Here is a 21,704-nt window from a genome sequence, read left to right as displayed (position 1 = left end):
GGGGAGGCCTGGGGGTCCCCAACATCTCTAAATACTACGTTGCTGCCCAGATCTCCCCATTGACCATGCTTCATGCAACCACGGATGTTCCTCTGTGGGTGCTCCTTGAGGTACCTGGTTCTGACCCGTGTTCACTTCAGGCACTCCTATGGCTCCCCAGGAATCTACGCCCTCCCTCTCTAAGCCCCATGCTGCTTCATGGTCTGCAGGTGTGGGACTCAGTTCGATCGGTTAACAATTTGATGTCCCCCTTCCTACCCCTACTCCCCATCACCCATAACCCTCTTTTCCTTCCCGGTCATGTGGAGCCTCAGGCATTCTCCTGGTGGTCTTCGCATGGCTACCCACAAGTTCAAAATTTTCTATCTTCACGTTCTTTCCCCTCCTGGGAGAGTATCAGGGAAGCGCAGGGGGCGCCGGTCACGGAGCATTATCACTTTATCCAATTAAAGCACTGGATTGGGGCATTGCGCCGCACGTCCACCTATCCCTTCCAAAAAACTTTTTTTGAACATACATGCCATCACTCCCCAGGGTCCCCGGGCCTCATCTCGGCCATTTATGCCTCCCTGAATGGTCGCCCGCCATCAGCACCCCTCTCTTATATGACTCAATGGGAAAAGGACCTTCAGGCCCCAGTAGACCCTGAGGATTGGAACAGAGCCTGGCACACGGTCGCCAAATGTTCATTCAACACAAATACCTTAGAGGCCGCATATAAAGTAATGTTCCGAGGGTATTGGGTGCCTGCCCGCACGGCCCGGGCGTTCCCTGGGAGTACTGACAGATGCTTCCGCAACTGTGGTCAGCGAGGTGATGTCATGCACACCTGGTGGGCTTGCCCAAGGTTGGTGGGGTTCTGGTCTAGGATCTTTGGTTTACTGCAGACACTCTTTCATCTAACGATTCGAAAGGACGCTAGGCTAGCTCTCCTACACTGCCCGGTGCCTGGCCTGCGCGGCCCTCAACAGAAGCTGGCTGCCTATCTATTTATAGCGGCCAAGCGGACCATTGCCCAAGCCTGGAAGTCACAACGGGTAGATTTTCAAGGGGTTAAGACACGTATGACTGCTATGTTACTTCAAGAACGTATGTCCAGTATTGTCCATGACTCTCATGCTAAATTTCTGAAGATCTGGGAGCCGTGGATCTCTTATGAGTTCCCCACGCTCCAGGCGGCATGCCTGGGCTTGGTCTGAATTCTCCTGGCGGGGCGTCCGAGCCCGAGCTTTCCCCCCTTCCTTTTCTCCCCCCCCCCCTTTTTTTTTCTCTCTTTCCTTTCTGTCTTCTCTTTCTCCCTACCCTTCTTTCTTCTGTTCTCTAGTTCTCTTCTCTCTCATTCGTAATCTCTCCCATTGCTAATTACAAACTGCTACCTCCCATGGACAGGGGCTTACTCGCAGAACATAATTAAGAGACGAGTTGTTTGACACTGAATCAGTCTGGATTCCATTTTTTACTCATCTCACTTTATTATCCTGAGTTTATTAGAAATATATTGTGATGGTTAGCCCTTTGGATTTATATTCATGATTAGTGGCCCCTGCGAGGGCTCACAAGGAGATGATTATGCTCTTTTGTTTACTACTGTTTTTTCAAAAACTCACAATAAACATATTGAAACAGAAAAGTTTATCAAACACGCAAAAGTAATAATATGGCAATAATATGACAATAATCAAATCTATGTTGACATTATCAAATGTGCTGACGAGGTTTGTATACCAGTGTATGGCCAGCTTTGGAAAGATAGGATTAAATAGGGTTTTTAGTTCTAAGTACAATAATACTCAATCCTCTTTATTGCTCTTAACATAAAAGTAATTTTAAATAAAGACATCACCAATATACAGTACATTAAGGCCCCTTTCACACATGCGGACAGTATGTCCGTATTTCATCCATCCGTTTGCGGATGAAATACGGACATACATGCATTCCTATGGGATAGCGGGTGTCTGCGGATGAACATCCGCAGACACCCGCTATTGTCCGCCTCCGCTACTGTCCGATTCTGCAGACGGAGGAAAATCCTATTTTTCTATCCGTCTGCAGAGCGGATCGGATGAACACGGACAGACGGTCCGTACTCATCCGATCCCCATAGAGGAGAGTGGAGAGCTGACAGGGCGGTCCCTGCACAGTGAGCGGAGACCACCCTGTCTGCCGCCAGCTCAGCGGGGACAATGGAGCGATCCCCGCTGAGCGAGCGGATCATCACGGGGCGGATCATTACTGATCCGCCCCGTGTGAAAGGGGCCTAATAAAGAAAACAGTCTAGCTGTGCTGTTAGCATTCAGAAACATAGATTGTATTCTGGAAAGAGTCTTCTGTGCTGTGTTTACTTTGAATTACTCTTCGAAACACTGAGCAACGTGCTCTTATCAGATGTTTATGCAATACATCCTGTCTGTGTTTTGGTTCAAACAGCACTTTATGTGTGAAACAGTTCAGATTGCAAAAGTTTATACAAACAAATTGTATATATATATGGGTCAACCCCTCTTTTTTGCAGTCTGCATCATCAGAACACTTTGCACCTAATAGTGCAAAAAGGGAAGAGGGGCTTCCATTTGGTTATAGTAGTATGCTCAGGGGCAGATCCAGAGCCTAGTCTTGGGAGGGGCACTGCCAGAAAATTTTGCGGGCAATTTGTCAGGGCAATGGCTGGTGTTTGCGCTTCAATCATCAGGGCACCATGGTTAATATGGTGTCAGGATGATTGAAGCGCATTATTTCTATTATGACATTGTAATATAAAATTAAATAGTTCAACTCACCATAATGCAGAATCAGTCGTAGCCCCGAGTGTGTCATTTGCTACAGTCGGCTGCCACCAGATGCAGTGTGTCACTTGCCATGTCACTTGCCACATCCCCTGCCACCAGATGAGATTTGTCACTGCCAATGTCGCCTGCCACAAGATGCGGATTGTCACTTTCCAGTGGCTGTGTGCCAAAGACAGGGCGGGCAATGAGAGATAATGTAATCTCTGCTGCCCATGCCTGCACAGTGATGGCGGTGTTCTGTCAGAAGCTGAGCTGTGCTGATGCAGGGTGAGAGATGATGTCAGAAAGCCACTACTCATCAGAATATGCAACCAAAGTGATGTTGCATTGCGGCCATCTTGGTACATCCCCACTTGTCAGCAGTGAGCCTAGAGTTAGAAGTTGGCAAGTGGACATCTTTATACACCCACCGGAGTCTTGCTTTTCACAGTTATTTTTAACAGTAAACTCAGCTTATTTAGTGAAATATAAGTTGAGTTTACTGTTGAAAATAACTGTGAAAAGCATAACTCTGGTGGGTGTATAAAGATGTCCGCTTGCTGACTTAAAACACTAGGCTTACTGTGGACGAGTGCGGGAGTACCAAGATGGCCGCGACGCAACATCCCTTCAGTCACATATTCAGAAGGGGAGCGGCTTCCCAATAACACTTGCTTGCTCGCCTCACTCAGTCACACGCCAGCCAGCCGGCATGATTGTTCACTCACCAGCCTGCCTGTCCGCTTACTTACCCGCCAGCTGCTCAGTCACCCGCCTGCTCACCCGCTCATTATTTTCTCGGGGGGAGCGTTTTCCCTGTTGCCCCCCCCGGATCCGCCTCTGAGTATGCTCTCTATTTTGTTTGGAATGGTGGAGGAGTCTGTACTTTTCTTTTATGTACAATATATTGAGCATCACTATATTTGGAACTTCTTTTAGATTATTAAAAATAAAGATATTTGGGGCAATTCAATAAAGCACTACTAATACAGTTTTCTGGCACTATGACCCTTTTAAATGGTCTGCGCCAGATTCAAAAATCCCCACCGCCCCTTATTTTACTGACACATGCAGCAGATTCAGATAGTTCTTAATAGAGCCCCTTTTACAAAGTGGTGCTATTAATGCACCAAATTCAAAAATAATTACCTCCAGTTTGTAGATAACTATACTGGAGGTAATTAAGACCCTCTAACTTGGAGTGCAAAAACACACAAAATGCCTGTCCTTGTACACTATCTGCTGCTGCATTGTCTGACGGGTGCAGCAGAGAGGAAGAGGCACGGTTGCAGGGCTGGGACAAAGGGTGGGCAGGTGGGGTGGCTGAGATGAATCTGTCTACCACACTGACATTTATCGCATAGAGAGAGACACATTGGAATTCTAAAGCGTGTCTTAGATTCTCTTAATAAATGACCCTCTATTTATTAACATTGCACTTGGAAAAGAAAAAAACTTTAGAAACCTATCTCTCTTGGGCCTCTTTCACATGGGCTTAAAGGTGTGGCAAAAACAAACATTTTAGCCACATACCCTGCTGTCAATGTGCTAATTAATTCCTGCAGCAGGTGGGTGGGACGGTATATGCCAGCATCTTTGCATTACTTTACTTTGCGTAGTTTCAAGAACTTTAAGGTATTCAAAAGACTTTAGAGAATTCAATTGAAGAGTGCTATAGTATTTTTGATGCAGGTTTTTGAAGGGTTTATGTCCCTTTGTTAAAAACCTGAAAGACAGAGGTGGCATTTTGGCAGCATTTATTAACGTGCCATAAAGCATGTGAAGGATGTCTTGAACTTAGGTTTACGCTATAGCCTAGTTAACCCACATTAGTTATTTTTCTGCATCTAAACCCATCTGAATGAGGTCAACAAATCCTCAATTTAAATATAATTTAACCTCAACACTTAACTTGACCCTAATACTTAATACGTAAACTGAACTCTGACAAATAACATAACCCCCAAAGTCATTCCTTTATGTTGGCCATACACCTAAGCTATTAATAGATGCAATTATTTTCAAAGATCCTTCAGTTAAAAATGGTTCAAAACAACAAATGAAAGAACTACGTTGGTGAAATTTGTTTGGATTATTCACTAGCATGGTTTGTTCTTTATATAATACAATGATATTCCCGTGCCACTAAATGTGTGTGTTTTTTAACAATATGCTGCAACACTGAAGGAAATATCAGAACCCAGTAAATGTATAAAGTGAAAGTAGTGCTGCGCTATTAACCTAAATACTGTACGTAATAAAGTGCAAAGATGCTCAATGAAAGATATGGTTGAAAGAGGCAATGTTCAAAGGTCAATATATATCCAGTCCTAGGCAGTATAAAAACTTGTCGCATGCCCTGCGATTTCTTCGGATAAAACAATAAAAGTGTATCAATAAGACAATAAAAGTATATCAAACACTCAAATGATTTTTCTTAGAACAGTGATAGGAAATATATCCATAGGAAATTGCATGCCCTGCGACTTCTTTGGCTAAAACAATGAAAGTGTATCAATAAGACAATAAAAGTTTATCAAATACGCAAAAGATTCTTTGTAGAACAGTGATAGGAAATATATCCATATGGTGTGCGCATGAAGTGAAAAAACAGTGCTCAAAAAGAAGGTGCACTACTATTGCAATAAATCCTGAAGGAATAGGTAACATCCTAAAAGGCATATAAAAGCATACAAAAAAGTTTCCTCCATAAAGGTATATGCTGCAAATGTTCTTATAGGTGAAAGCAAAAAAGCAAAAGCAAAAAAGCACTTTATAACGCACTGTATTTAGGTTAATGGTTTGTTCTTTATCGATTTTTAAATGATTTCTCGAAATATGCATCATCTTAAATTGAATTTTAAGAAAAAGTTTTAAGCCTAGTAGACACGGGCTGAATGCCAGGAGACATGGGTCGGTTCAATGAAAACCGTCTGACTTTCGGCCCAAGGGTATGGTATCTGGTCGAATAGCTGGCTTCTGTCTGAGGAGTATGCTGGAAACCCAACAGCCAACCGACACTAGATATCAGCTCTCTCAGCCAATGACGGGGGGCATCCCCCTGTGAGAATATGGCAGTGGATTTGCTGGGTTGAATGGAAGAAAAAAAACAATTTTGTGTACTAGGCTTTATTTAACACCACCAGGGCTTGGTGATTGACCCAGCATTGTCACATGGGGGAGGGGCTAAGTCCTCCTCCGTCCTCCTCCGTCTGTGAACTCTGCTTGATGTATTTGTCTTCTCTTTGAAAGTGGTTGATCAGAAAGGCAGAGGGGAGGGGATTGTGCTGAGTGCAGGGCTTTTTTTCCTCAAAAAATAGGTGCAGGTACTCTCTCCACCCTGACCTACCTCTAAGCACCATCCATTATTTTCGCCCATATCCACCTCCTAGTACCATTATCACCAGTATTGATATCACTAAAAAAAAATTTGTTTGCAATAACTCCATCAGTATCACCAGCAAAGCAGCTTCACTATTATCCCATTAAAGAAGAAGAGAATTGTGCTCTGCATTTGGAGATTTCATAATTTGCCACGTAATGAATGTTAATTCTCCATTACAAATGCTACGTTTACAAGACTGACTGCTTCTGCTTCCGAGCATGTGTGTTTCTACTTTGGACTTTTGTCCGACGGACTTGTGTACACACAATTGGAAAGTCCGACAACAAACATTTGTTGGCTGAAAATTTGAGAATATGCTAGCCAACATTTGTTGGCGGAAAGTCCAACAACAACTGTCCGATGGAGCATACACATGGTCAGACTTACCACCAACAAGCTCACATCCAACATTTCCCGTTGGAAAGTCCAATCGTGTGCTTTAGGGTTAGTGTGACCAATGCAATTAGTACTTTCAGAAATGTCAGCAATGCCAGCCTTCTTATTTCTTTTAAATAAAGTATACATTTCCTTCCATGCTGATTTAATGGTCCTATACTAAACTATTGGGGGGGGGATTTAAGACTTCCCTAATGAGCCGTAATGAGCATTTCCAAAGCTCAATAACTTTTACCTGGGAACTTCTGTTTTCATTGTAAGATTCTGCCTAAAGACAGCAGGCAAATTTGGGGTTATGCTGAGTAACATAGCTAAATATTACAACTTTTGGAGGTGTGGGTTGACATTGACCGGCCTGTGATGTTGTTAGATTATAGCAACATGTTCTCAAGAACAAGTAGAGGTAACTCAATACCATACTAATCAGCACTAAATCTAGGCAAATGTAGCAATACACAAACAGATAGGCAGTTGTGGTATTATAAAAGCAAAACAGCTGTACTTGTGATTATATCATCAATAAACATGGGCAATACACTAGCAATCCTTACAGCAGATAGACAACCTTTTTTAACAACACACTGGCATTTAAGACAATATGTTGGCAACAAACAGGCAACTGTGCCAATATACAGCAAACAAGCGGGCAATTTTGGAAAACGAATAGACAAGAAAAGGCAATCATGGAAATTGTAAAGCAACAAATGAGCAACTAAATGGCAAGTGTGGCATATCTTGGGCAGCAAATGGGTAATCATTATAATTTGTAGGATTAAACTAATTCAATTAATTTTCAAACTAAAGACATAGCTATTTCAGAGGTCTCAGTTCAATCAAACAATGGCTAATATATTGCCATCTAAAATTATGTGCACAAATTCTAGAAAATAAAAAAGCTTTTTTTTAAAATAAATAAAAAAATGTAATAAAATTTAAAAAACTCAATTTAAAAGAAAGCCATCAGCATTTGGAAGTTGTGACACCCGTACATACTACATATAGGATGTTGCAGCAGTTACATTAGAAATGCATTTTAAAACCTTTGTATAAGTGGTAACTACATAGGAAGCAGGACATGATGTAATGAAAGGTAAGCGTTAGCAGAGAGTTTGATGTGGTTTTTCAGAATGTTCTTTCTTTATGTCATGCATTTTTATAAACTTTATTTTGAGTATTTAATTCTTGTATGTTAGATCTTTTGTTAACTGTAAGTTCCAGTAAAAACGGTTAACTGCAGGCGTCAAAAGCAACAAATTCAACGTACTTTAGTTCCTCGGAAAGCTTTGCAGGTGCTGTCGGTAGAGAAAACAGGAAGTTCACATTTAAGTATACTTACACAGTATTGTACTATATTTGTTATATATGCATTTTCTATAATTAATAGAGTCAAGGATCTCAAATTTCCCTTTGCTAACTAGGTCAATGTTTGCAGCTGGGATTTTTAACTACTTATGGACCAGAAGTATTTGCCCCTTAATGACCAGGCTATGTTTTGCCATACAGCACTGCATCGCTTTAACTGACAAACAACATTGATGTCCTTTTATTCCCAGAAATAGAGCTTTCTTTTGGTGGTATTTGATCACCTCTACGGTTTTTATTTTTTGTGCTATAAACAAACAAAGAGGGACAATTTTCAACAAAAAACAATTGTCTTTACTTTTTGCTATAATACATATCCAAAAAAAAAGTATATAAAAAAATGAATTTATTCATCAGTTTAGGCCGATATATATTCTGGTACATATTTTAGGTAAAAAGAAACACAACAGGCATATATTGATTTGTTTGTGCAAAAGTTATCGTGTCTACAAACTAAGGGATAGATTTAGGGAGTTTTATTTTTTTATTGTTTTTACTAGATATGGAGGCGATCTGCAATTTTTAGTGAGACTGCGACAATGCGGCAGACAAATCTGTCCCCAAATTACACTTTTTGGGGACCAGTGACATTATTACATTGATCAGTGCTATAAAAATGCACTGGTCAATTTATAAATTACACTAGCAGGAAAGGGGTTAACACTAGGGGGCAAATAAGGGGTTAACTGTGTTCCCTCAGCGTGTTCTAACTGTGGCGGGGATGGGTTACCTGGGACATGACAGAGATCACTGTTCCAGATCACTGAGAAAAGTAGACCTCTGTCATGTCATCTGTCAGAATGGGGATCCGCCTCGGGGCTTTCACACTGGAGAGACGCAGGCGCTATTTTTAGCCCTGTAGTGCCTGAAAAGCGCCCCAGTTTTAAACTGCCAGTAAAACATTTGATCGCTTTTGAAGAGCTTTTCAGGTGCTTTTGAAGAGCTTTCCATTAATTTCAATGCAGATGGGTGTTTTTTCACCACCCTGCCAGCCCACTGCCCCAGTGTGAAAGCATTCATTGACTTTAATGGAAATAGGATTTCGTGAGCTTTTCAGGCGCTTTTGTTTAGCGTGAAATCGCCTGAAAAGCGCCTCAGTGTGAAAGGGTTCTAAGGGTTCCATTTATAAAAATAATTTGATGTGCAAATGTCTCAAGCATTGAATAATCATATATTTAGCCATATATGTTTATTTTCTCTGATCTTCAGCATCATCCAATGGCCATAATGTGGTATTTTTCTGAAATGCTTCAGTCAGAAAAATACCGCTTTATGACCACTTGATGGAGCTAGTAGGAAATAAACATATTAGGATTTTTTTTTTAATTTTCAGGTTTTTATAAATTTTGCATAGAAATACATAACATAACATAACATAAAAAGGCCCCACCAGCCCTCACAGGGGCTATGCCCTTCGTGCAAGCATAACAAAGTTACAACCAGTAACAAACCACACAATAACCGGGTAAATATTTCGGTCCCTCCATCCTTCCTTCTGCGGGACTTTTCACTTTCAAAGGACAGTGATTCCGACATTTAACATACACTGGGACATAAATCCCAATAATTTTGCTTATATTTTATATATAACCCTATTGTACAGTCCAAAGAAGGCCGAGCCCACCAGTATAGCTATGTGTAGAGCCCTATACAGGCCTGACCTGAATGACCAACTCTAAGGATAAGAAGCTCATTATATCCCGTGTGAAGTTAAACTTCAGCCTTGCTTAAGCAAATAAAGAAGGGGGGGTTAGTGCGGACCTACAGGTCTAGGCAAAATTATTTTTAAAAATATTACGCAAGATTATTTTTTATTATTTGTGACACCTGAGAGAGTGCTTGGGACATACACACAGCAAAGTTTTTATAATTAAAGCCCAAAGATTTTAAAAAAAATGTGGCTTTGGATATATTTTAACCTAACCCTAACACTTAACCTCCCCCTAACACTGAACACTTACCCTAAGCCTGACCTTAGAGGAGTGGGATAAACTATGGATATCCAACTTTTAGCAGCAGAAAAAAAAAGTATTATTAGGAAAATCTCTGAACATTACAGAAAATACTGGTTTTGCTATTTTATTTTTTAATGGGCTGCTTATTTTTATATGGTTATATTTGGCTGGTGTTCTGTTATAACTGCAGTCTGCATCCCTTCTGGGGAAATACACCCCTCTTTCTGTCCCAATGACAAATTGTCACCGGGGCCAGAAAGTGAAGGGGAAATCCCAAATTTTACATTTGAAGCAAGAAAGAATCTTCTAATGAGGACATTTGTTCCAGTAACAACTGTCTAGGAAGTGATTTCCCACCACTTTGTAGAGATTTCCTGCTGTGTTCCTGGGGATTGGAAATAATTAGAAATCTCTCAATGGAACACAGAGAGCAAATAAATAAATAAAGGAGTTGTAACCATTCACTACTCTATCCCAAGCTGCAAAATAAAGTTTTGGTTTTGAAAATCTTTGAATCAGCTTAACAGGCAGGCATTTAGCAATATCAGAAGAGCCTACATATGTCTTTCAGGGCAGCATTTGGTAGCAAATAATTGATAGATGTGGTACCTCTTTCAAAACATCTTGGGGGGGGGGGGGGGTGTTAGTGCGACCTATAGGTCTAGGCAAAATTATTCCACTGCTCTCACTGAGTCCAGTGAGGAGGGAGAGAGTGCTGGATCAAGACTGGGCTCAGGTAAGTATAGCTGACAATAGAGAGAATGCATTAAGGTAAGAAACCTTCAGCCTTTACAACCAATTGCCGAGCATCTAACTGTAAATATAAGTCATGGTTTTTACGTTAAGCACCAGGATTATGGCAGCAGCTAGCTGCCACAACCCCGTATCTTTTTTTCAGTTAGGTGGCCAGCTTTCTGATAAAAGTGGACCCAGCAGCGGATTTGCCACGGGATCACTTTTATAGGCCTCGGGAGAGGTGCCCCCTCCCACTGCTTCCCGGTGGTTTCCAAACTTACCAGAGCCGTCGCTAACCCGGGAACCAGTCCGGTGTGGCCCATGGCTAGGCAGGAAGCCGACTGAGGGCAAGATAGCCCCCACCTGGCTCTATGCCCTTGGAGGACCGAAGCAACGTCCAATGTCACTTCCACCTCTCAGGCATAAACAAGAGATTTTTTTTCCCTTGAAGGCAAAATAAAAATAAAAGGACAATGTAAAAAAAAAAAAGTGAAAAAAAATTAAAGTGGCATTAATTGCTCTGGTTAACCTAATGCACCTAATTGCACCTAATTCAAAAACCATCTGTGACAGTTTTGGTTTTCACAGTGATTCCTGCTCCAAATTTAGGTAGTTATAATTTGCCCCACTTCTACATTGTGGCAGAACACCTGTGCCAAAATTCTAAGTAAAATACAGACAGTTTGTATCTTACTAACTAAGACCAACTGTATCTAAAATGTGTTCTAAAAGAGGCGCAGCATGTGCCAAATTCAAATACAAGTTCTAGACAGGTTTATAAATATGGCGCACACTGCACAACTTTTGGAATGCATGCAAAACTTTTTTGCAAGATCTGTCTGCACCAGTCTTTTTCCAGGGTCTTCCAGGGTCTGTTTTTAGAAGATGGAGTGGATGTTAATGGTGCAGAAAACAAAGTATTCTTTGTGCAGAAGTTGCCTTCATTATCCTAGTTTATCATGATTTTATTTCTGAAGGTTGCTATATTACTTATATGCTTTTTTTACTGTCCCATACAGAGCATGGCACGCTAGACATGTGCAAAAGGAAAAAATTTGTTTAGTTTAGTTTCGTTTTAATTCTTTAATTCATTAATTTAGTTTAGTTATATTCGTTAACTTCCTTAAATTCGTTTCCGGATTTTGTTTTGAAAATATTTTGTGACCCGACTTTAGGGCCATGTATCTCGGGGTCACTTGGTGCTAGAAACTCCAAATTTGGATATGTTGTAGTGCTAGTACTATTGTGTTTGCATACCAATTTGGGGTTTCTAGCTATAAGTAACCCAGAGATATGTGGCCCCAAAATCGGGTCGCAAAATGTCATTCTCTGCTGCAGAAAAGTGCTTGACATTTTGTGACCGGAATTTGGGGCCACTTATCTCGGGATCACTTGGTGCTAGAAAAGTACTTGCCATATTGCCTATATCTATGGGTCACTTGGTGCTAGGAACCCCTTGTGGCAGGTGACGTGGCAAGTGGCTAATCCACAACTTGGTCATGTGGCAGGTCATGTGGCACTTGTGGCAGGTCAGGGGGTACACGTGGCACTCGTGGCTGTTTACGTGAAACTCGTGACACGTCACGTGGCACCCCTGGCAGTTCCTGTGGCACCCCTGGCAGGTCACGTGGCACCCGTGGCCGGTCAAGTGGCACTCGTGGCAGGTCACGTGGTACCCGTGGCAGGTCACGTGGCACCCGTGGCAGGTCACGTGGCACTCGTGGCTAGTCACGTGGCACCCGTGGCTGGTAACGTGGCACCCGTGGCCGGTAACGTGGCACCCGTGGCAGGTCATGAGGTACCCGTGGCAAGTCACGTGGCACCCGTGGCCGGTTACGTGGACAATACACAACTTGTGGCAGGTGATGTGGCAAGTGGACAATACACAACTTGTGGCAGGTGAAGTGGCAAGTGGACAATGACATACAGCATATGTACTTGCCTTAAGATCGACATCCGTGACTTCTTCAATCAGGCATGCTGACAACTTCATTGATGTGATAATATAAATGAAATAAGATGTGTGTGTTTTTTTGCACTGGTACACTGCAAGTATGAGAAGTTGATGTGACAGATATATATAAGTAAGTAACTAACCATCTTCCAAAATTTCTAATTCAAATAGAAAAGATTAGAAAAAAATATATAATTTAATAGAATAAAATAGAAAGAATATACAACCATCTTCTGAAATTCGAATTTCAAATAGAATGAATTAAAATCTTTAAATTAATTAATTTAAAATTTGGATAGAAAAGATTATAATAAAATAGAAAGTTGACTAGAAAACAATAGAATAGAATGTATTATATTTTATTCTGTTCTTTTCTATTGTTTTTCTAGTCTATTCTTTTATATTATATTAAAATCTTTTCTATTCAAATTCGAATTCATTCTATACGAAATTCGAATGTCTAAAAAAAAAATTATATAATATATATATATATATATATATATATATATATATATATACATATATATAATTATTTTTTTTTGACATTCGAATTTCATATTCTATTCATTCTATTGTGTTATTATTTTATATTCTATTTTACTGTATTCTTTTTTAGAAATCGATTTATATTTTTTCGATTTTTATTCAAATTTGTTTTCAAATTCGATTCGACTAGAATTGTTTTCGAATTCAATGTCGAATGCATTCGAATTCATTCGTTATATTTCTTTCGTATTCGTTCTAATTCGTTATTTTTTTATTCGGACATTCCGATGCATCCGAATGTCCGAAAGATGCAAAATTCGGCCATGAATTGCACATGTCTATGGCACACTAAAGCTTAGTTCACACTACGAACCACATGTAAATCGCACAGGAACTGCACAGCATTCCTGTTCAATTCACATGTGATTCAGTTCATTTTGAATGGGCTCAAATCCCACTGCTTCATGCATGCAGAAATTTTGGCACCGCACTGCAACGGGATCAAATGGTTGTTTTGTACCATCCCATTTTGTGCAATCGGGTGCCAACAAACATTCACGCTTGCAACCTGCATTTGGGGTGTTGTAAAGATTGCACTGACACCCACTGCGGATCGCAAGGGTAGTGAGATTTGAATGTGGTGGGAAGCGGGCATGGGTCGCTGCATTTCCTGCACCACATTAGTGTGAACCTAGCCTAAAGGAGAATCTGGTAAAGTTCAATTGTGGTTCAAGTCAGCAAAATCTCATTGATTTTAAATAAGCAGTGCACGTGACAGCTTAGAATCTGCATTTCACTATACCCTTTGCTTTGTACTGCATTTCAGTGCAGCGTGTCCTATCGATAGTTGAAATGAGCTGCTTATAACCCTAAGGAACCATTTAAAGCTTGTGACTCCCTTTAAAATAATAAAAGTCACCTTTATTTTGCTATTCTTATTGACTCCAAAAAAAATTCCTAACTTTCTGATTTTTGCAAAAATCTTGTGATTTTTGCCAGAATTTCAGGAATTTTTTTTAAAAAAAGATAAAGTTCTTAGCAAAGTAAATATTGAATACGTAACAAGTTTATTTTGCTAGTGACTTTCTGAACAGTGATGCCTATTGTTAGTAACACTAACCTATATAGCGTTGCCCTAAAACTAGATATATTTCACTGGAAAACAAATGGCATTGCCTTGCAGACCACGTATGGGTTGAAGATAACGGTTAAACTTGTTAGTTTCTATAGTAATAGCCATTTCAAATAACAGCTATGCAGTTTTCTAAATATTTATTTGGCATAAACAAGAAATCCACCTATTCACTTCTTATTGAAAGTGCTGATGTGGTTGGCCAAAATTGAATGTAGAGTGCACAATTGCTAACATTTACATTGGGGCACAAGGCCCTGGCATTACATTTACTGGCTATTCAAATTGGCTTCTCTTATCATCTCTAGTGGCTATTATCACTGTGTTAGATCCTGTGTATATATATATATATATATATATATACATATATATATATATATATATATATATATATATATATATACATATATATATATATATACATATATATATATATATATATATATATATATATATATATATATATATATATATATATATATATATATATATATATAGTTTTGGTAATAAAACCTGGAATCTCATTGGTTTCTATGAAGAAATGAGCCTGATTTTTCACTTTCCAGCTTTAGTAAATAAACTCCAATGTGTACTTAAAAGCAGGGTATGCCTGTATAGAAACCAATCAGCTTTCAGTTTTTTTGTCAACGCTCAATTGTATAAGATGAAGTTAGAAGATGATTGGTTACCATGTACAACTTCACCAGATTTTGCACCCTCCAGTTTTAGCAAATAAACGCCATAGAGTCAATATTGCATATAGGCCCGATAGGTTCCATCCCATCATCGGGAGGCACCGCCATGGGGGAGAAAATAGAACCTCCTTCCTGTCAATATGACCAAAAATTACATGCCAATTTTTACAAAAATGTAAAAATGGCATACGGGATAAACAAATCATCAGTTAGAGCATGATGACATCCCCTTCTCTGCATCACACAAATTGGCAGTGTGTCATGAAGCCAATGGTGTCATTGCATAGAGCCATCAAACACGGAAGTTAAAGTGGAAGTAAACCCTCATATTGCTTTCAGCCAAGGAAGCTGCCATCTTAGCCTCTGTTTGATCTTCAACTGCCTTTAAGCTGCACATGTGATCAGGTATGACACCAGCCACTGGATGGTTTGACAGTTTGCTTGAGAGCACAACTAATGTGACAGATAGCGTTTCCGGCATGCGGGAAATTTAACTGTTTTTTTAAACTTATAAATCAATGGTTTTAATTCCACTTTATAGTCCCATGGGCAGAACAAAGTACTTATGTTATACTGTTCCTTCTCATGCAAATCCCTGAGTTGGCTGACTCACTAAAAATATTGGGCTACATTCACCAATCAGTATTTTCCTCTTTAAAATTTGCAGCAAAATAGCTCATAGCATTTAAAAAAGAAATGTTTGCAATTCACAAAAAACTCTACTAAAATACAAGCATACCCCACTTTTAAGTACACAATGAGGTTTATTTACTAAAGCTGGAAAATGTAAAATCAGGCTCACTTCTGCAAAGAAACCAATGAGCTTCTAACCCCAGCTTGTTCAATTAAGTTTTGGTAATAAAACCTGGAAGCTCATTGGTTTCTATGCAGAAGTGAGTCTGATTTTGTACTTTCCAGCTTTAGTAAATAAACTCCATTGCGTACTTAAAAGCGGGGTATGCCTGTACTGCATGTGGTATTTCATCAAAATATGCGGTATTTATCTCATGAAACCATGCCGTATTTTATCCAGTGGGATGGATACCGTGGAGAAGAATTAGAACCCCTGACAGTTTTTATTGCTTTTATTTATAAAGAGGTAAAATGGTTTAAACTGTAGAAATATGCCAACTCACAAAGTCAGTGCGGTCCCTGCAGCATATGTATTAATGCAAAAGCAAAAAGATGGCTAGAATACCAGTCCAAAGGGAAGCTGCACTAACAAGACACATGTGCTGTATCAGAAACAACTAAGCTCAATTAGCCACTTCAATACCAGGCACTTAACCCCCTTCCTGCCCAAGCAAATTTTCAGCTTTCAGCGCTGTCACATTTTAAATGACAATTCCACGGTCATGCTACACTGTACCCAAACAAAATTTTTATTATTTTGTTCCCACAAATAGAGCTTTCTTTTGGTGGTATTTGATCACCTCTGTGGTTTTTATTTTTCGCTAAACAAATAAAAAAAGACTTAAAATTTAAAAAAAAGAAACACCTCTCGCGCCACCAATAAAAAAGACCACATTTATCTCAAAGCAGACTGCCTGCCATTGAAGAAAATACCGAGTTATGGCAGCTATCTGCTGCCATAACATCGATATTTAACATCAAAGTAGCAATGTAAATCCACGGTGGGCAGACCGAAAGTGGTTAAGGTAGAACTATAGGCACAACTTTTTTAAACTCTTTTTCATTTTGGATAGAATAAAGGATGGTTATAACCCCTGTCAGTTTTTTTTTTTATTTTTTGTCTTTTTTTTGCCATCTGTGTTCTATTGGAATATTTTTCCTCTATTACATTTCTGGGTACAACCTGAAATTTGGGATTTTCTTTTACTTTTACTTTCAATGATAATGGTAAACAGGACTAATATAGAGATGGCGAATCTACCTAATCGGGGCACAGACAACAATACAATCTGACAGGTGTTCTAATTTACCTCCACTCTAGCCAAAACCGAAAAAAACTTTTTCCTTTATGCCGCGTACACACGATCAGACTATCTGCCCATGTGTGGGCTCCGGCAGACTTTTTCTTTGCAAAAGTCCGGCAGACTTAGAAAGAAGTTTTGACTCAAAATTGTCCACCGGTGGACAATCTGGCCGTCTGTTTGCTAGTCCGCCGGACTTTTGAAATGAACGGACTTGCCCACACACGGAGGAAAGTCCATTCATTTTGAATGCAGCTCCAGGTATACAGGACTAGCGAAGGAATTCAATGTCTCCGCCTTCGGCGGCGAGATTGACCCCTCGCTGGCCCTGCCACCTGGTATGGACTTAAAAGGGAAGCCCTACGCCGCAAAAATGGCATGGGGGTCCCATGAAGTCCATATCAGACCCTTATCCGAGCACGCAGCTCAGCCGGTCAGGAAAGGGGGTGGGGACGAGCGAGCGCCCCCCCAAGCCGTACCAGGCTGTGTGCCCTCAACATGGGGGGTGCTTTCGGGAAGGGGGGCCCCATGTTGATGAGGACAAGGGCCTCTTCCCGACAACCCTGGGCGTTGGTTGTTGGGGTCTGCGGGCGGGGGGGGCTTATTGGAATCCGGGAGCCCCCTTTAATAAGGGGGCCCCCAGATACTGGCCCCCCACCCTATGTGAATGAGTATTGGGGTACCATGTATCCCTACCCATTCACCTGGTGAAAAAAAGTTTAAAGAAAAGAACACAACACGTTTTTAAAATAATTTATTGCACAGCTCCGGGGGTCTTCTTCTGTCTTGGGGGGTCTTCTCACCGGACTCCTATCTTCTGCTATCTTCTGCTAGCTCTTTTACTAGCGGAGGAGCCCGGCTTTCTTCTTCGTCGCCGCCGCTATCCGGGGGTCTTCTTCCGACTTCGGGGGTCTTGTCCCCCTCTTCGGGTCTTCTTGCCGCGGGCCCTCTGCTTTCTTCTTCCAGCTCTTTCACTAGTGGTGGCCCAGTAATGCACTAGGTGCATGTGCCTTCCATTTCTGGTTTTCCTGTATTAAAATGTTCAATTACCTGAATTTCTTTAAATGGCTAAATGATAATTATCTTCGCTGAAGAATAGAGTACATGTACAATTGTGAAGCATATTTGTAAATTGATCTCAGTATACAGAAATAATTGTGTTGCTTTTGTGCTAGGATACTTTTATTATTCAAATATGTATTCTATGGAAGTACAAAAAGTGCATGAACATTTATTTTCATATTGCAAAGTGAAACAAAGTGGAAACTTTATAAAAAGAAGATCACCTATCCCAAAAACAATTTTAGGATATTTGGCAGAGCCATGCAAATCATTCCTTTCTGCTCCTTGGCTAAACTGTGCATCCAGAGCTTCCGGTTTGCAGCTCATATAAGTAAACTGCATACAGCTGCATGAGGCTTGTTAGGCATTGTTAGTGGAGTTTATGGAAATCATGATTTTATAGAGTTAGGCTTGGGAAGCAATGAGAAGGAATAACTTGACATGTTATTGTATGTATAACCCTTGTTTTTAGGATTGCTGATAAAAGTTAAAGTAGAATTCCAGTCAAATAGTAAAGGATTTTTTTTAGAATCATACTTACTGCGGTGGATGCAGCAGCTGTCCCCCAGCGCCTCTATACTGGGAACCGATCGATCGAACACCGATGTTCGATTAGTTTTCAGAGCTCCGTGAGCAGAGAGCTTCTGACTGCCAGTCACAGCGGTTTGCTGAGAGGCTGTGGAGGGTGTCAGTCAAGGGACCTGGTGGATCCAGACTTTATTTTCACAATGACGTGGTGCCTGGACTGACATCCATGACATCAGCAGAGAGCAGACTTCAGTTTGCTCTCTGCTGAAAATGGCTCACAGAAGTGCAAAACGAACTGAACTCCTGTGATCCATAGGAGAAGTGCAGCCAATTGAGCTTTGGCTGGACTTCTCCTTTAAACCTGCTCCCACCCCCATTCTAAGCCTATTCTAACTACACTGTAAAGAAAGATATTTATACTTACCTATTCTGATGGTGCTCCAGTCCAGTCACTTTATCTTTCAGGTGGCCGCCTTCAGTGAAGAAGAGAGATCGCCGACAACAGCTGCAGTGCTTGGGTAATGTTTTCACTCAAAGGCCTACTATGGGGCATCCATTGTCGGCTGTCCCTCCGCAACACTGAAGCCGGAGCTGGGAGCCAATCATGTGACTGGACAGGATCGCCGCCAGAATAGGTAAGTATAGATATCTTTCCTTTACAGGGTAGTTAGAATTGGGACAGGAGCAGATTTAACTATATTAACTATATATTTGACTGGAATTCTACTTTAAACATGAAGATATATTTAGTCTTAAAAAGGATGTACTGTGCTTTGCACTAGTTCAGTAGAGGACTTTTTGGTTCTTTTGGCTTCCTTACCAAAAATTATTGGGTTTTACCATCCTATTTTGCAAAGTGAAAACTCTGCACTGTTTTAATAAATCAACCCCAATGTTTTGTAACATTTCCTGTATTTCAGTTTATGGGTTATATTTCAGCGTATATTATACAATGTTTAAAATATGGGTTTTGTAGTAGTTTAAAGGTTTTTTTAATTTTTTTTTTTTTTTTTTGCAGGGGCCTTTCTTCAAATGTCAGTAAAACGATCCTAACCTTCAGCCACTATGAATCTGTACAGCTTACCAAATGATTCCACGCCAGACAATGAAACTTTAGCCATTCTTGAGAATAAACTCATCTGGGTGGCCTTACCTGTTGTGTATTCACTGGTGGTTTCAATTAGTATTCCGGGCAATTTGATTTCACTATGGATTTTAATATTCCACTCTAAACCAATAACATCTTCAATAATACTCATGATCAACCTGAGCATCACAGATCTGGCCCTTGCCATGTTTCTTCCATTCCAAATAAACTACTACTATAATGGGAACAATTGGACTTATGGTAAAGATCTTTGTAATGTGGTGACAATCATGTTTTATGCGAATATGTATTGCACAATACTGACAATCATGTTGATCAGCATAGAACGTTACTTGGGTATTGTCCATCCCATGAGGTCAAGTATGTGGAGGAGGAAAAGATACGCTGTTGGAGCAATTATTATCATTTGGACCGCAATACTTGCTGCATTCTATCCTATGGAATCGACTGACTTAACCTATGAAGTGACACATCTAAACAAAACAACATGCTTTGATGTTCTCAAGTGGAACATGCTACCAAACATATTTTCCTGGGCAGCCTTCATTATTGTACTTTTTTTCATTTTATTCTTATTACCCTCCACAGTTACTATTGCTTGTTATGTTTGTATTATTCGCAAGCTTATTCAGACATCCAACAGACATGGAACTGGGCAGGAGAGGAGATCCATCAAGCTTGCCATATTTGTGCTCATAATATTTATTACCTGCTTTGCTCCCAACAATTTAATTCTTCTTGTACATACAATCGTGCGCCTGTTTTTTAACAAAAGCTACTACCATGCTTACAAACTCTCACTTACTCTCAGCTGCTTAAGCAGCTGCGTTGACCCTTTCCTTTATTATTTTGCTTGTAAAGACTTTAGAAAGAAAGCATTAGATTTATGGCATCGGAGATGCAAAAGAATGGAACGCTCTGAGACCAGACGCGGTAGCCTGTTTTCTGCACTTACATTTTCCAGTGGACAGATTGAGATCTTTGAAAATGGAAACAATCACAAACATGAATGTAAAAATCGTCAAAGTGATATGTAGCTAAATTTTCGTTGGACTTCCTCAAGGAAAAATGGGATTTCAGTCTATCAGCATTTAAAGCAGATCAGTGGGAATTTTAACAACCAAGCCTTCGAGTTTGTCTGATCAATGAAACAGCAGACATGGAAAGAATCACTGTATGAAACATGTTTAATAAAAAAGACTTGAACAATAAAGTGTACATAACAAGTTGGTGCCAATTTTTAAAAATTGGAGAAAGTGAAACCAGAGATGCTGCCCATATTTACCAGCCTGAACTGTTTTTCTGATCTGCAAAAGAAATATGACAGCTCAAAATGACTGGGTAATATTACAACAAAAGTACCTCTACTTTTCTTTTCCTCCAGTTGTTTTTTTTTTTTTTTTATAAAATATGCTTAAATCTGTTTAATAACATAGAAATAGTGACCAAAAGATACTTCATTGACTGGAGCAAAATGAAGTGCATTATTCTGTGTGGATCAAAATGCTTTTTACTCACACCTTATATACATTTACCAACCCACCAAAATTTAAGTGACAGCACGCCTGTTGCTTTCCTATAATTCAGGACTCTTTCATGTTTAATACTCTAAAAAGAAGAAAACGTTGCTTTTTAATAAATAAGAAAACTCCAAAAATCTAGTGTGCTTGTAATTGTTTTTGTTTTGCACTGCTAAACTGCATTTCAATGTGTTTTTATCAATTATTTTTTAAAAGTGTGGTTAGCAGTTTTGCAATTACTTGTACAATTTACTGGTACAATTAATACTCAAAAAGCAAGGTTTGAACATATTCGCTGGGTCTAAGGAGGCTGCACACCCTGAAAATGTATATAAAAAAGGATGTAGAAACAACTGCCCATGGGATTTTTTAGCAGCTAATTGAGAGACATCAATAAAAAGTTCAAAGATATTTTTTTATTTTTAAACACTAAATGATGGATAAATCACAAAATGTGAATGAACATAATTAAAAAATGAGCTCATGCTTATGTTCATTCCCGTTTTGTGATGTATCCATCATTTAGTGTTTAAAAATAAAAAAAAATATCTTTGAACTTTTTATTGATGTCTCTCAATTAGCTGCTAAAAAATCCCATGGGGAGTTGTTTCTACATCCTTTTTTAGGTATAATTAATACTTAACTGTTACATGGAACCAGGACAATAATTCACAAAAATGCTAC

At 39.8% G+C, this 21,704-nt stretch overlaps 1 protein-coding gene across 4 annotated transcripts in view; it reads left to right on the top strand.

Moving 5' to 3' along the window:
* The window catches only part of P2RY8 (P2Y receptor family member 8), a 106,254-nt gene extending 85,358 nt beyond the window's left edge, over positions 1-20,896 (top strand). For 3 of the 4 annotated variants that reach the window (XM_077480788.1, XM_077480787.1, XM_077480786.1), the window contains one exon: positions 19,411-20,896. In XM_077480788.1, the coding sequence (XP_077336914.1) occupies positions 19,458-20,537 (1,080 nt within the window). In that variant the 5' untranslated portion in view covers positions 19,411-19,457 and the 3' untranslated portion in view covers positions 20,538-20,896. Of the gene's footprint in view, positions 1-18,870; positions 19,028-19,410 lie in introns of those variants that run through there. The other variant, XM_077480789.1, reaches the window with a different exon arrangement.
* Positions 20,897-21,704: the final 808 nt, after the last annotated feature.

The sequence above is a fragment of the Lithobates pipiens genome, unplaced genomic scaffold (genome assembly GCF_037356315.1).
Source record: "Lithobates pipiens isolate NorthernLeopardFrog02 unplaced genomic scaffold, aLitPip1_a1.2 Scaffold_16, whole genome shotgun sequence".
NCBI lineage: Eukaryota > Metazoa > Chordata > Amphibia > Anura > Ranidae > Lithobates > Lithobates pipiens.
The sequence above is the reverse complement of the archived record's forward strand: the minus strand, read 5'-3'. Positions and strand labels throughout refer to the sequence as shown.